General features: G+C 33.2%; 1 protein-coding gene across 1 annotated transcript; it reads right to left on the bottom strand.

Annotated features, from left to right (window-relative positions):
• Nucleotides 1–10093: 10093 nt before the first annotated feature.
• Nucleotides 10094–11753, bottom strand: LOC108989605 (LOB domain-containing protein 1-like). The gene is made up of 2 exons (XM_018963279.2): nucleotides 11409–11753; nucleotides 10094–10887 (listed from the first exon to the last, which is right to left on the bottom strand). The coding sequence occupies exons 1-2, from the start codon at nucleotides 11658–11660 to the stop codon at nucleotides 10489–10491; spliced, it is 651 nt and encodes a 216-aa protein (XP_018818824.1). The 5' UTR covers nucleotides 11661–11753; the 3' UTR covers nucleotides 10094–10488.
• Nucleotides 11754–15036: the final 3283 nt, after the last annotated feature.

Genomic DNA, 15036 nt, shown 5'->3' with positions numbered 1-15036 from the left:
GTAGTCCAGTAATGAACTAGACGGCAGAAATGCAACCTAAGGCCGCTAGAGAACATGCTAGGGTACACAGCCACCATCGACGTATACCCTTTGGAGTCGACGGTGCCTTTGTTGAAGGACGACACCTCAAGCTCTAAGATGGCAGGTACCTTGTAGGTTGTCCTCAACAAATCCAACTCATCGAGATTCACCATCTACCGCAACGAGAACCTGTCGAATATTTGTAACTTGGTGGACCTCAGAAGGATCTAGGCCCCCGAGAGCATGCGAAGAACCAGAAGGCTTGGCATACTTGGGGTTTTAGGAGCAAGACGTGAAGAGTTCTTTGGAGCCATGTGAATGACGAAACAAGGGAAGACAAAATACACTCAGAGAGAAGTTTGAAGAGAAAGGAAGGAAGCGCAAAGAGCTTTGAGAAAGGAAGAGAATGCCAAGTGGGCTCCAAAAACGAAGGGGGGATTTAAATAGACCCCAGCGACGATTGGCATCCCAAAGACGTGGGAATGCATGCGCCCAACGAGGCTGGCAAGATAAGCACCGAGTTAAAATGACACCTGACACCATCAATGCCAAGGGAATTGGAAGGACGCAATCAAGTGCAAAATCCAGCAATAAAAAAACGTGCCAATAAATTCGGGAGGGGAATTGCTGCTTGAGATTGTTAAAATGACGAAAAACCACACGGGCATAATCTATAGCCCAGAACCTGACAAGTAAAAGAGTTAAGAGAGTAATAACAGCCCATTTCTAGGGAAGAGAATCTCAACGACAACGATTGGAAAATTTTATAGCATGACGACGAAGGCGAAAAGGAATTTCCATTGGACTAGTCCAATAAAAATTGGCGGGGTAACTGTAAGGGGGTTTTCCCTCCTATCAGCCTGTACGCAAATCCACGAGGGACCTCTGAGAAGTAACTCAAAGAGTTGGTAAGCTTAGCCAAACCCAACGACCCTCCTCTAAAAAGAGTTAATGGGGCCCTCTGCAGAGTACTCAGCCCATGAGCAAAACCCACCCACGAAGCAAACCACGCGCTTGGGGAAAGTGGACGGTAGGGGTATATGGGACTCGCCACCCTGACACCTCCCCAATGACACCCTATCCTCTGGAACCTACATAAGCAGGTGAGCAAGAAATATGGGAAACCATTGATCTCTGACAGCATGCATGGAAGGGCTTAATAGGGAATGTCTGCAGGGTAAAATGAGTCAGGTAGCCACGCCGCATTAATGGCGTCACTCTCCGGACTCTACGCCGCATTAATGACACCACCCCAGAAGCCACGCCACATTAAAGGATTCTAACTAAGAAAACAGTTGAAGTGACATGGACTCCTCGAAGCTAGGTGTGAGTTGTTCCCACCTAGAAATCTAGTATAAAAGCTGACCCCCATGTACGAAGAACTCTCTCTGATTCCTCTAAACTCACGCATAAACTACTAAGGAAATATACTGACTTTAACATCGGATACTCTCCTACCTCCGCCAAGGCCTCCCACTCTCCATGTTTTCCCAATTGTACAGGTGAAAAACTCAAGAATCGAGTTGTTGGAACCCAGCCCAACGGTATACAAAACACTAACGTTAACAATACTAATATTATGTCACTATATATTATAATATACTATAATATATCATTATATTGTATATTATAATATATCAATATAGTCTATAATACAATTATAATATATATTATAATATACTACAATATATTATCACTATATTATTATATACTATAATATATATACTATATAATATACTAGAAAAATTGAATCGAACCTGATCGGAAACGATAAAATTGAAAATATCGGTTTATTGGTATAATCGGTGCGGTATCAGTTCTTTAAATTTCAAAATCGGTATATACCGATTTGGTTCTAAAATATTCTAAAATTGGATCGAATCGGACCGGTTACACCCCTAAAAATAATCCATTACAAACGAATAGAAAAGAGAACAACTGAGCCCCTACCCGATCAAAAACCAACTAAATCGAAAAGACTCAAAAACATATGACAACCAGCCAAAAGGGTAAAAAAACGTAAACATACGAATAAAACAAAACCAATCACAAGGACAAAATGGAAAAAATGAGAAACACAAATGGACAAAATTGGAAATTAAAATTTGGAGAAAAAATATTGTTCTTTATAATAGAATAGATATATATTATATATATGTTTTCGGAGAAATCCATTTCATTTATGAGAAAATCATGAAAATGACGTCAAAATGAGGACTCGTTTCTTACACATGGTCAATTTCTCTTGATAGAATACTGTTCTCGATTGTACAATTTTTAGGCACTCTTTCCGACAAGTTTTTGACAATGTTACCAAATGACATATAAGTTCTCAACGTAATACAAAAATTTAAGAAAACACCACAAAACCCGAAACCCAACCTCGATATTGTTTTCTTGGTGGAGCATTAGAAACAATAGAGCGTTCAAAGTGGAAAAAGAAGTTCTTGGAATTTACTGTACTGGGATCATGATCATCATGAGATCATTACATTACATCAATTTAATTAAAGGATCAATTCAATTTCCTTTCAAAGTGTGTGTCTGCTCATTTCCAACTTCTAATACCTAACAAATTTCGTATACATGCAGCCATATATATTATATATATATATATATATATATATATATATATATATATATATATATACGCACGTTGCAGATTTGCATAAATAGACTGGATCGATGCAGCATGTCTGTATTGAATATTCTCCGACCCATTAGGTCTTATATATTGTTGTATTCGAATTTGTTTTTCTTATCAGGAAACTAAATTATTCCGTAATTATAAAGAACAAAAAAATTAATATTTTAACTAAAGCTAACTTAAGCCCAACCAGAAAAAGCTTTGGGTTGGATGTTAAAACATCCAAAACTATATAAATATAGAGTAATGTTACATACAGTCGTGAAGTGCGTAAGTATCGTGTAGTCGTTTTGAAAAAAAATAAGATCTATTGTTAAAAAATTAATTTTTTTTTATATAGATCTTATATACTACAGAATACTTACACACCCACAATTATAAATATCATTTTTCATAAATATATGCCAAAGTCAACCAAAACAAATGCTTTTAACCATGCAACCCTCAAAAAAAAGTTGCTGATCATGATAATTAATGCTTTTGTTTTTTTCTTTTATCCAACTTCTCCACATGCAGAGACAGACAGAGAGAGAGAGAGAGAGAGAGAGATCTAGGATCTATTGCTTTGTTTTAATTTGGGATTTGGGAAGGCCGAAACAGTGTAAAATATATACTTGCTTCCATGGAAGTTTGACACTGCGCACCTAACTATAAATTAGTTGACTCGCTGTAGGAATTATAATATAATCGATCTGATCTGGATATTTTCTAGTCGAGGTGCACATCATGCATTATGCATGCAGCGCGGCAAATAAGACCAATAAGAAAATTACAGAATGTGGAAAACAACATGACTAGTACTGGTGGTAGTACTGGTCAATGGTCAGGCCACAATCTATCTATATATCTACCAATTATAATTTGGATCTTAGTAGGAAATTAATGCATCGAGCTAGCGACCGATCGATATATATCCTACACGAATAATTTTCAATATATATTCGTAGGACGGTAGGACATCACTTTGGCTTGAAAATGACGTTCAAAGAAGCTGAGTTTTTATGAAAAATTAAATTTAATATATATATATATATACACAATATAAATGGGTTAATCCTTAATGAAAATAAAAATTTATTGAAATGTTTAAAAAAGATATACACCATACAAATTAATTAATTGTAATTTTATAAAGTTAAAGAAAAAAAAAATAAAGGATAACGTGTAGGTGCAATATCATGTCAATGATGTCATATTGGTAATTGATAATTATAGTATATACTACTGCGCTTAGCTAGCTCCTTCCAGACGAATTCAAAGTTTATGCTAATTCCTGAAGTGGGAAAGAAAGAAAAGAGCAACGACGAATAAATTGGTATCATCCTTCAAACGTGCTGATCGATTTCATTGATCACTGCATTAATTTATGAACACAACTTTCTGCTACTTTTGAGAATGTCTCATGAAAAGGATTGCCCTCACGGTATGTACAGTCCAAATTAAAGACGGCCAAGGGGTGGCCATTTTAATGGATCGAAGTGAGAAAAGGAGAAACTTCCAAAAGGCGCAGCAGCTCTTTAGTAAGTGGATAGATAGATATGCATGCGCACGAAGAAAACTGAAGCAAATTAAAAGGTGCAAGACGAATCAAAAACTATATATATAAGAGAATGAGAATCAAAATTAAAGATAATATTGTTTTTGCGGCTCTTATTCAATACATTAAAGTAGTGATTCCCAACTCCCACCCATGCATGCATTTTTCAGAAACAACGTCTAATTCATTCCCATTGCAATTATTTTTAGCTGGTTTGGTTATACAAAATTAAATTATCTCATCTCATCTCATATAACCATTATAATTTTTTTAAATTTTAACATAAAATATAATAAATAATTTAATTTTTTTAAATCTTAAAATAAAAATAATATTAAAAAATAATATTATAATAATATTTTATTTAATTTTTAATAAAATATTTCAAATAATCTCATATCATCTTATTTAAATTGCATAATCAAATGAGTACTTAGTTTCGAAATATGGATAAGATCATATATAGAGTTCTAGCCGCTAATTAAAGCTTTAATATATTAATTGGGTATGGCCTTCCCTTGCTCTCTTTTTTTGGGTTGAAGAAATGATGTACGTACTAGCTAGCTAGCTAGCCAGTCTCATCATTCCCAATTCAAACATACATGGGCGATTTTTCTTACCTTCTCCAATATTAATTATAATCTTATTACTTTTTTCTCTTTTCAAATTAATTCTGTTAGGTGGCCTTTTAAACTATACTAAACCTAATACCACTAACAGTACTAGTATAGATGGGAAATATTGATGTAGATTGATCTAACCCCCATTACAGTACAATTACCGCTAGCTACTGCATGCATAAAATTATTCAAGAGATCATAATTATAAATATGGACGACACATGATGATGTGCAGTACCATCTAGGAATCAAGGAAAGTGAAGCTAACTAGCTACTAATTGATTCTATATTAATTTTCATATATCTTGGAGGCATGAACCGCGAGCTGGCTCTAGTCTTTGACACATCGCATCGTGATCATTTGAAATTTTGAAAAGAAGTGGTTTTGCTTGGAGGATGATTTCATACTAGAGATAATCCAGTAGATTTTGACCAACTTACTGCGAGATTCTTTCATATTATAGTAGGCATATATTATATCATCGGGATTAACTTGAATAGTTCACACACATACATATATATTGCAGTTCATATATCAGTTGGTGCATTTTTTCCGGCTTAGCCAAAACCAACTATGGTATTGAATGGTCCACAATGGTGGCTTGGGCCGTGTTGATACAGTGCCCAAACGCATTTGTATGAACATAAATAATAAATAAGAGAAAAATAAGGAGAGATACATAGATTTACATAGTTCAGCATGAAGTCTATATTCACTAGTTATTTGGAGGCAAGTTCACTATACTTGATGATTTTACAACTTTTCATGCTTTTACAGATTAATTCTCTGTACACACTGGAGGCCGAAACAAGAGTTTTGAGAGAGGTTGAAGATAACGCTTTCGTTTCTAGAGAAAGAAGATCTCAGAAGCCCTTGTTCCTCGAGGCGCCTGTGTATAGATCTAAGAGGTTCTAGGAAAGGATCCCGTGTACTTTTGTGAGAAAATAAGATCTAAGAGATTCGTAAAACTTAAATTTCAGTTAAGCATCTTTTTAGGTCCTAGGATTATTTTATTGTCAAATTTTCACTCATTAATTAACAGCTTAATTTAGAATTTTGAACTCCACTTATGATACACCAGATTGACTATATATAGGATATGGTGGTCATAATTTCAGTGAGATCTTATATAAATATATATATATATATATTTATATATTTCTTTAATTGGAGGGAGAATTATTTTGGTTTATAATCAAGATTTTACAAGTCTCTAATCGTAAAATTGGGGTTAGTCTTTTGGATTATATATAAGCTCATATGTGCTTTGAGTTTTACTTGAATCTTTACAAATGATATTAGAGATAGCTAGAGATAATTCCGAGCTAAAAGTGTATGAGAAATGATTAAGACTTCATGAACTTCTTTGCAAAATTACCTATATATATACAGCTATATGCATTGGTCACGGAACCCGCATTCTTACCCCCAAATCTAAATATTTTGGATCGAGGAATTAGAAATTGGTTTATTTTACTCTTATCTAATTTGCCCCTCCAAATTACCTAAATATTTTATAACATTAATCAACGTAGAGAACAAATTAATGAACATGTAATACCATGTTTATTAAGAATCTAACAACATTGATTGATGACACTTTTAACTAATTTTATGAATAACCATATATATTATGAAAAAGCATATTACTTATTATATATTCGGTTTCATGCATGTTGAATAAAATAAAATACTAAAATGGTAATTAAGTATATATCTTAGAGACCTAAGTATTTAACCTAGCTAGGAGGTTAGTATGGACTTCACCTAACCTAGGGATTGGATTCTATAGGGTTTATGTGAGAGAAAATAAGATAATTTTGTATATCTTGTCGTGTCGGCCGTTTAGATCGATGAATAACATGCATGAGAGTCAAATAATGTAAGCTATTTACTCGAAATACACGCTCGAAGTGTTCTAATTGTCTCAAGAACCAATAGAAACAAAAATTTCTAGATTATACGAAGACATTGGATATTGAAAGTGGTAGAAAAGTGCACCACAAACTCAGACCTGGCGATCTAATAACATCATGTGACAAACTATGTTGTGCGGTTTATGTGTGACAAAATAAGATTAACTTTGATATCCTATTTGTCGATCGTTTGGATATATGAATAACAGAGTCAAATAGTGTAAACTATTCACGCAAAGTACGTACACGCTCGAAGTGTTTTAGCTCATGTCTCAAGAGCCAATAGAAACAAAAACTTCTAGATTATACGAAGACATTGGATGAAAGTGGTAGAAAAGTGCACCACGAACTTCTCAGACGTGACCTAACAACGTCATGTGACGATAAGTACTTTTGATATCTATCCTATATATATATATATAATATATATATATATATATATATATATATATGTTTCATGTGTGTGTGTGTCAGTCGTTTAGATGATCAATAGCAGAGTCAAATTATATATAGTGTAAATTATTCAGTCGAAGTACTTATGATATATGTTCAAGATGATCGATGAAATTTGCTCGTTGCTAATAATCAATATAATATATATATATATATATATATATATATTTATATTTTTTTTTCTCGGCAAAATCTAGATGAATTTGAGAACCTTCTAATTATTTCTCCACGTTTGAAAATTCGAACAAATTTTCAGCTGAAAAATTCAAAGAAATCTTGATCTAATTTTTTTAATTTATTATTTTACTTCAAATCAAAGGGGTTTTAATTTCTTAATGAGTCCAAAGAGTGGTTAAAGAGTACTAGCATATCATCCAAACTACGTGTAACGACGCACGCATCTTGTCAGTTGATTTTTCAGTAACAGACCGTTTTGACTTCGAGTTAATAACCTTTTTCAAGTTTCAATTTGATAATTAATGGATCACCCACTTGGGGTCTATTATTCCATGAAAACTTCCTGAATTTTGTTTTCCCCCCCTAAGAACCTGCCCCACTCCCCATATTTTTGCTTTATTATAATACACTAACTTATAATTAGAGTAATTTTATATACAATTGTAAAGTATGTAAACGCCACATAATCATTTTGAAAATATATAATGGAGTCCACTATTAAAAAACTAACTTTTTTCATGTGAATCTCATATATATTTTATTTACTTTTTTCAAAACGATTACACGACTGTTGCATAAATCACGGTTACAAATATTTTTTTTTCTTATAATTAACCTTATTTCACATGTGACATATACATGAATTATATCTCATGCATCTGATCATGATAATCTTTCTTCTTCATGAGTGAATTAATTAGAGAAATTATAGTTATAATTGTGAGAGTACAAGTATCAGGAAAATAAATAAATATACATGAGATTCATATAAAAAAAATTAATTTTTTAATAATAAATTTTATCTTTTTTTAAAATGAGTATACGATATTTGCGCACTCTATAACTACATATAACATTACTAATTAATTAAGATCCATTATTTTCACCAGGAAGTGACTCATGCTGCAGGGTCCTACGAAAATTAATGAGCTTAGCATTGACCTTGAACCAGTAGTACCTACGAAAACTTACTGATCATCTATTTATATATATATATATATATATATATGTAATTGATTTGATGAAATCTGTTACCCCATATGTATGAAGAGGTACAATTTGAGTCAAAAAAGAACGATGTTTTTTGTTCCCCGTTCAAGCATAGAAAATAATGACATGTTGGGTGAGATCGTTTAGGTTGTCCCTTAGAAATAGATAGAAAGGCTACCTAAAGGTTGCCGACAGGTGACGCTTTGCTATTGGCTAGCCTATGATCATGATCAACTCACGTGGGGTGCACACGATTTGAATTACATCCAAAAACGCGTTTAAGGGACACGTAGGTCATCATTACGGCAAAGAAATTAACCAAAGATTGCAATGAACAGGCTAGCTAGGGACATGACATGATGATGATGTGTATATATATATATATATATATATGCTATGTTGATCATACGGCTACTATATATATAGTATGTTGTAATTAATTATTAATATTGTCATTACATATATAATAAACTGATCGATGATCAAATCTTGTGATCTCTCTCAAAGCGTGGGCCCAATTATTTGTTCAACATATATATGATATTAGCTAGCTAGATTGCTCAATACATGATGGATAGATATGATCGTCTTATATAGAATGATTTTAGCTTTATAAAAAGATGGAGACAGTAATTAATAATGACATTCAAATCAGATTTAAAACACGACGCGTAAACTTTATTAATTTTCTTTTTGAGTTAATTGGATTGGATATCATGTCGTCTTTTCATGTTGTACTACTATTATAATTGCTTTTTCCCCGGTGACAAAAAATTAAAGTAATGAAAAATTATATTTGGAAGTAGTCGATCGATCGGTATGCGAAACACATCCTCCATTTAATTGATATGCATGGCAAGACTTGATTTGTTAGAAAAAAATTAAAATCAACTCTCATTACAAGAAAATTGTTTATTTGTGACTAGTTATTTCTAACGAAAATGATTATTTCTTATCAAAATGAATATGTTTTTGTCGTAAATAGTCGTTATCGTCGATAATATCAATAAAATGAAGGGTGTGTTTTGCACACCAATTTCCAAGTAGAAGAACTCGAAAGTATTTAGGGATTCAAATCTTTTAACCCAAATATTGCTTGTTGGTATCAAATTTGAGAAAAAAGAAACACAACATGATTTTATTGAAGTTACATATATAGTACGTTATCTATATAGAGCTGGACATTAATTTGATCTCATTTTTCAATTAATTACCTATATATATATAGAATAATGCTACATACAGTCGTAAAATATATAAATACAATACAATCGTTTTAAAAAAGAGTGAGATCTATTATTAAAAAATTAATTTTCTTTCATGTGAATCTCATATTTATTCATATTTTTTAAAGTAATTATACGCCGCTTGCATATTTACGAATGTAACTATCATTTTATATATATATATATATATATATATATATATGCATAATTTGCATGCACTCGCACAAGAAATTAACGTCCATTAATTAATTAATTGATAAGGGTGAAAAAAAAAAAAAAAAAGCAAATTGCCAGGTTTAGAAAAAGATTTATATTGGATAATTATATATAGAATGGATGAGTGGTAGCTAAAGGCCACCATAGATAAATCAAAATGGAAGAAATGGTCAAAAGATAGTTTGACAAGGAAGTCGTACTACTGAAGCGTCTATTTAAGACAATGATGGTAGGTGACCAAAAAGTTGGTTTATATAATTGAATAATCAATCAGCAGATGAGAAATAATATTGGACCACTACTACTTAATTCCAAACAAATTAACATCTCGCTTTAATTTTCTCCAATTTAATTTGATACATTACAAGGAGCGCAGCAGCAGCCAGGAAAAAGAAGATCACGCATCTACTTTGCGTACGTAGCTAGCTTTAACAAAGAGATTAGATCCAACTTAATAAATAACTAGCTAGTACTGGTAGGGTTTCTTCCCCCACTTCAATTTTTGTTCATACAACTTGCTCTTTACATACTCATATATATATAGATATATATATATATATATTTATTAAATTCTGGTGTCCCAAACTTCTCCTTAGGAGAGAGTCAAGATCAGTTTCAAAATGGGGGCTGAAGTATAGATTATTGATGATCATCATCGATCGAGTTTGATCATGATGATCATCATCATGCCCAGAGAGCTGGCTCCCACATTGAGCCTAGGCTGTTATCGTCAAGCTGGAAGCATTGGTTGCTGCTGATCATCTGGTAGCTGTGAGGAGTAGTATTAATATTGATGAAATTGTCAAGTGATTGTTGATGAGGCGATGCTGCCTGATGATCATGTAGAACTGGAGCGCTGCCCTGTGACATTTCCATACAAATTAGAGCGACAAGGTTGGTTTGCTGGCAATGCATGTTTACAAGCTCGGCTTGTGCCTTGGCTAACTGTGCCTGCAGCTCGTTCACATGTTTTTGAAGCTGACATATTGCCCCTGCACACCCATAAACAGGGTCTCTGATCCTTGCACTAGCTTCATAAACCATGCTGCTCACTGCATCTGCCCTCTGGGATTCTGGGAGTTCCTGGGATTTTAATTCAGCCATGTCTCATTAACATAAGTCTTGTTACAAGCAAGTGCAAAATGTGAAAAAGTTAAATAACTAGAACATGAAGGGCTTTTGGGAAAATGAAAGAGATAAGGTCAAGAAGATGCAAATTTTCAACCGTACAAAGCACATTCTAAGATATTAGTGCTTTTCCTCATGATCGTTTCCCATTTGCAGTCTTTTGGTCAGAGAAGCCCGACAAAGCATAGGCTACTAAATGGAAATATATATATATTTATAAAGTTTTGTGTATTTTCAGTGTGAACGAAGTTCATATATTTCTTGTTTTTCAAAGTTGAAACTTGAAAGCAGAGATGACAAATGTGTTGATCCTCTGCACTGAGAGGTCATTTTCTTTCCGTCCTATTCTCAGAAAAGAAAACAAACTTAATACGATTTCTCAATTTTCGTTGGAGCATTTGTGTTAGCTAGCTACCTAGTTCATGCTGCTCTCAAATCCTAACACCAAAGACGTACGTAAGTTCTTAAAGTAGTACCTGCAAGAACTTGATGATGTTGCTAGCACCAAACACTCTATGAGCAATAGTAAACTTGGCTGGCTCAGAGGGAGGGAAGTAGGGCGCCAGCACGCATTTCTCTGCACATCTTCGCCTCAAAATCTTGCATGCGGCGCAGGGGCTTATGACAACAGGTGCAGTGGGAGGAGGAGGAGAAGATGAGGAAGATGGAGAGTGGGAGAGAAGGGTTGAGGAAGTAGTACTAGTGTTTGTGTCACTGCTGATCTCCATCTTAGGCTTAATTTGCTTTGAAATGTGTAAAATGTCTGTGTATGGGTGATAGATCAGAGAGAGAGAGAGAGAGAGGGAGGGAGAGAGGTCAGGTGGGGTTTGTTTTGGAGACCAAAGTTGAGTATAAATAGGAAAATAGAGAGGAGAGAACGTCAGCATACAAGATGTTGACGCCATCATCAGTTGATTTTTACCGTTAGGTTTTGTGGCTGCTGCCATATCCAATTAGGTTTGTGTTTTTTGGCCTATTTGTATGGAAAACTCACTTTGAAATCTCTTCCGTAGAAAAATAAAACTTTTTTTCTAATATAAGTTAAAAAAAAAGTGGGAAATAGTTAGAGTTGAAAACGCAAAAGGCAATAGCGACAAAAGTCTAAGTGAGATTAATTCTTTTTCTATTTCACTTTCAAGAAATTGATGTCCATTATTAATATTATATATTCATCCTACGGCTGCTACCCATCCTATACGAGCAGGCAGCGGTCTCGCACCGGCAGGGGCTATATTTTTGTCCCCCGCCACTCGATCCCGCTATATGCGAGTGGGAGGATTGGCCCCATGAACATTCAGCCACCCGTGGAGACTTTGGCGATGGCGATTTTGGGTTTCAAGCTACTTGCGATGGAGAGGATGATGGATTCCCAGACAGACAACGGCGGCAACGACACTGGGATTGCAACGATGGCGAGACGAGAGACGGACAGAGAAGAGAGAGTCATGAGACAAAGAGGAGAGATAGAGATGCTTCGTTTGCTTGTAAATTTCATTATAATCTTTTTAAAATTTAATATAAAATATAATAAATAATTTAATTTTTTTAAATTTTAAAATAATAATAATATTAAAAATTAATATTTTAATAATATTTTATTCACTCAATTCAATTCAATTAACCATCTAAACATCTAAACATGATCTAAGCGCCGAGAACTCGAGAGATATAGATGGGCAAGAGTTATGGAAGAGGGGGGCCACCTGGAGGGCTTTTTACCTTTCAAAAATGACGTCTTTTATTTTTAAAAAATTAAATATATAGAGTATAATATATATTTATATAATATATATATATATATAAAAACATCTTCATTAATTTGATCAAATATAAAAATTGAATAAAATTTATATAATTGATATCAAAAACATCACATATTAAATTAGACAAATTTAAAATAATTTAAACTTTTATTCTAGTAGTTGGCCAAATATGAAGAACTACAATTAATTCATTAAATATTAAAATATTAATTTCTCACTCCAAACAAATATTAAAATATTAGTTTCTCACTCCAAGCAAAAATACTATTTGATTTGTAATTAAGAATTTTAGATAAAATTTTAAATGTGTTTAATCAAATATTTTTTGTTATTAACATTAAATGACTTTAAAAAATATGATTTTTTTAATATTAATTTAATTAGAATATAATTATTATTAACATTTAATTGGAAGAGATACAAAATGTGATAAAAATAAATTAAATTATTAAATTATTAATATTTTATTATTATATAGAGAGTGAATGTATAATCTAATGTGGAGGTTAAATTTAAATAAAATAGACAAATGTAAAAAAGTGTGATATTGACAAAATTTTAAAAATGAATTTGACCAAATCAATGAGAATGCTCTAAGGGGGAGAGTAGGTGGAATTCGGGCGGGGTAATGTCCCACCAGAACCCACCACCACTTTTTTCTTAGAGTATGGTATTAACTTCATCAAAAAGTCTAGTCAAATGTAAAGAGAAAAGCTTCAAACCGGACAGGTGACTTTGTTTGTTTTACACCCCACCAATGAAATTAAGACACGTAATACAGAGCATTAGACTAATTGTAAGTGTGAATCCAGTGGAACCTCTTCTCAACACATCATTTTCTCCCTACAAATCTCCCTCTTTTCAACTCCAAAAATCTCCCTCTTCTCAGGAGACACCATCCTCTCACCCTTATCATCTTCTTCCCCACAAATCTCTCTCTTCTCAACCTCGAAAATCTCCCTCTTCTCATGAGACACCATCGTTTCAACCCAGTGGTTTCAATCCGTCGAAAGCTTGGTCTCTCTCCATCGTTCTATGCATAATCTCAACTCTGAAAATCTCTCTCTTCTCAACCCATCGTCTCAACCTAGTAACGCAAGTCAATCTGGTAAAATTGTTGGACATAAATGCAAATATGATTAATTTTTCTATTTTTTTTTAACATTGTTTCTGTAAAAACAGAGCAAATACACCCACAGCTGCAAATATACTCGTTCATCAACTACAGTCCCAACCCCTGCCATTACAGAGCAACGAATACACCCAGCCTAGCCCTAAAATCATCATAACCATGCAATATTTTCATTACTTATAGAAACTATGTGGGACAACAAACGACAAGGGAGGGGGGAGATCGGGTTTTGTTTTTGGGGAAATACAGAATCAGGTTTTTGGGGAAGATGGCATAATAAATGGAATGCTCTACATGCATTTCTATCGTTCAACTTAGTGAACCTCCAACGTGTCAAGTTTTTATTAGTGGGTGTAAAATTAAAAAGCTCATCCGACCGGCCCCTAGCTACTCCCAAATGTAAAATATAATGAATTTCATTAAAAGATAGCTCATTTAGATTAGTCAAAGAGATAAATAGAAAGTTTTGAGCTATAATAAATGGATGTATTTCTTCAAATTTGAATGGCTACTGTTCACTCATTAAATCTATTTTTTATTCACTTTAAATCTCCAACAGTCTTTTTTATTCACGTTTAATCTCCAACCGTCTGGTAATAATAATGTAAGAATCAAATTAAATTATTAATTAACATATGATTAGTGTAATTATAAAATATTAAAAAATGTTATATTATATTATTATTAAAAAAATAATATTATATTATTATTTTGATAAATTCAATGGCTAATCCAATGTAGAGTTATAGATAATGAGATTTTAGATATATGGAAAACATTTGTTTTCATCAAAATTTAAAGATGAATTTGATGAGTCCAATACTAGTGCTAAGAGCTAGCCCGCCCGCCTAGGCCCAGGCAAGTTTGTCGGGTGGGCCGTCCCCACCCCTTATTATATCCTGCTCAATTTTCTTTAAATGCTTTTAGTTAGAAGAAAAATTAATAAAGCATAATGGGATGCGCAGAGCAAAAAATCAAGACACCATTTCAGCTCGTTTTAAGGTAAAAGTACCATAAATAACTGTGATACAATACTACTATATATGTAATATGTTCTTTGGACAAAGTACTCCACTCATGTTACTAAATTTATGACATGCAAAGTTAATTAAATTTATTAAACAAAAAAATACTTTATATAAATTTAACATGTCTTTGAGCTATATTTTATTAGTTCTGCTACAGGCAATTGGGGGTGGGGAACCCCTG

This window comes from Juglans regia, chromosome 14 (genome assembly GCF_001411555.2).
Source record: "Juglans regia cultivar Chandler chromosome 14, Walnut 2.0, whole genome shotgun sequence".
NCBI lineage: Eukaryota > Viridiplantae > Streptophyta > Magnoliopsida > Fagales > Juglandaceae > Juglans > Juglans regia.
This window is presented reverse-complemented; position numbering and strand designations above follow the sequence as displayed.

Coding starts and splice junctions, on each gene's coding strand:
- LOC108989605 (XM_018963279.2), bottom strand. CDS start 11,660: ATGGAGATCAGCAGTGACACAAACACTAGTACTACTTCCTCAACCCTT. Junction 10,888..11,408: donor ACATCATCAAGTTCTTGCAG/GTACTACTTTAA, acceptor TTAAAATCCCAG/GAACTCCCAGAATCCCAGAG.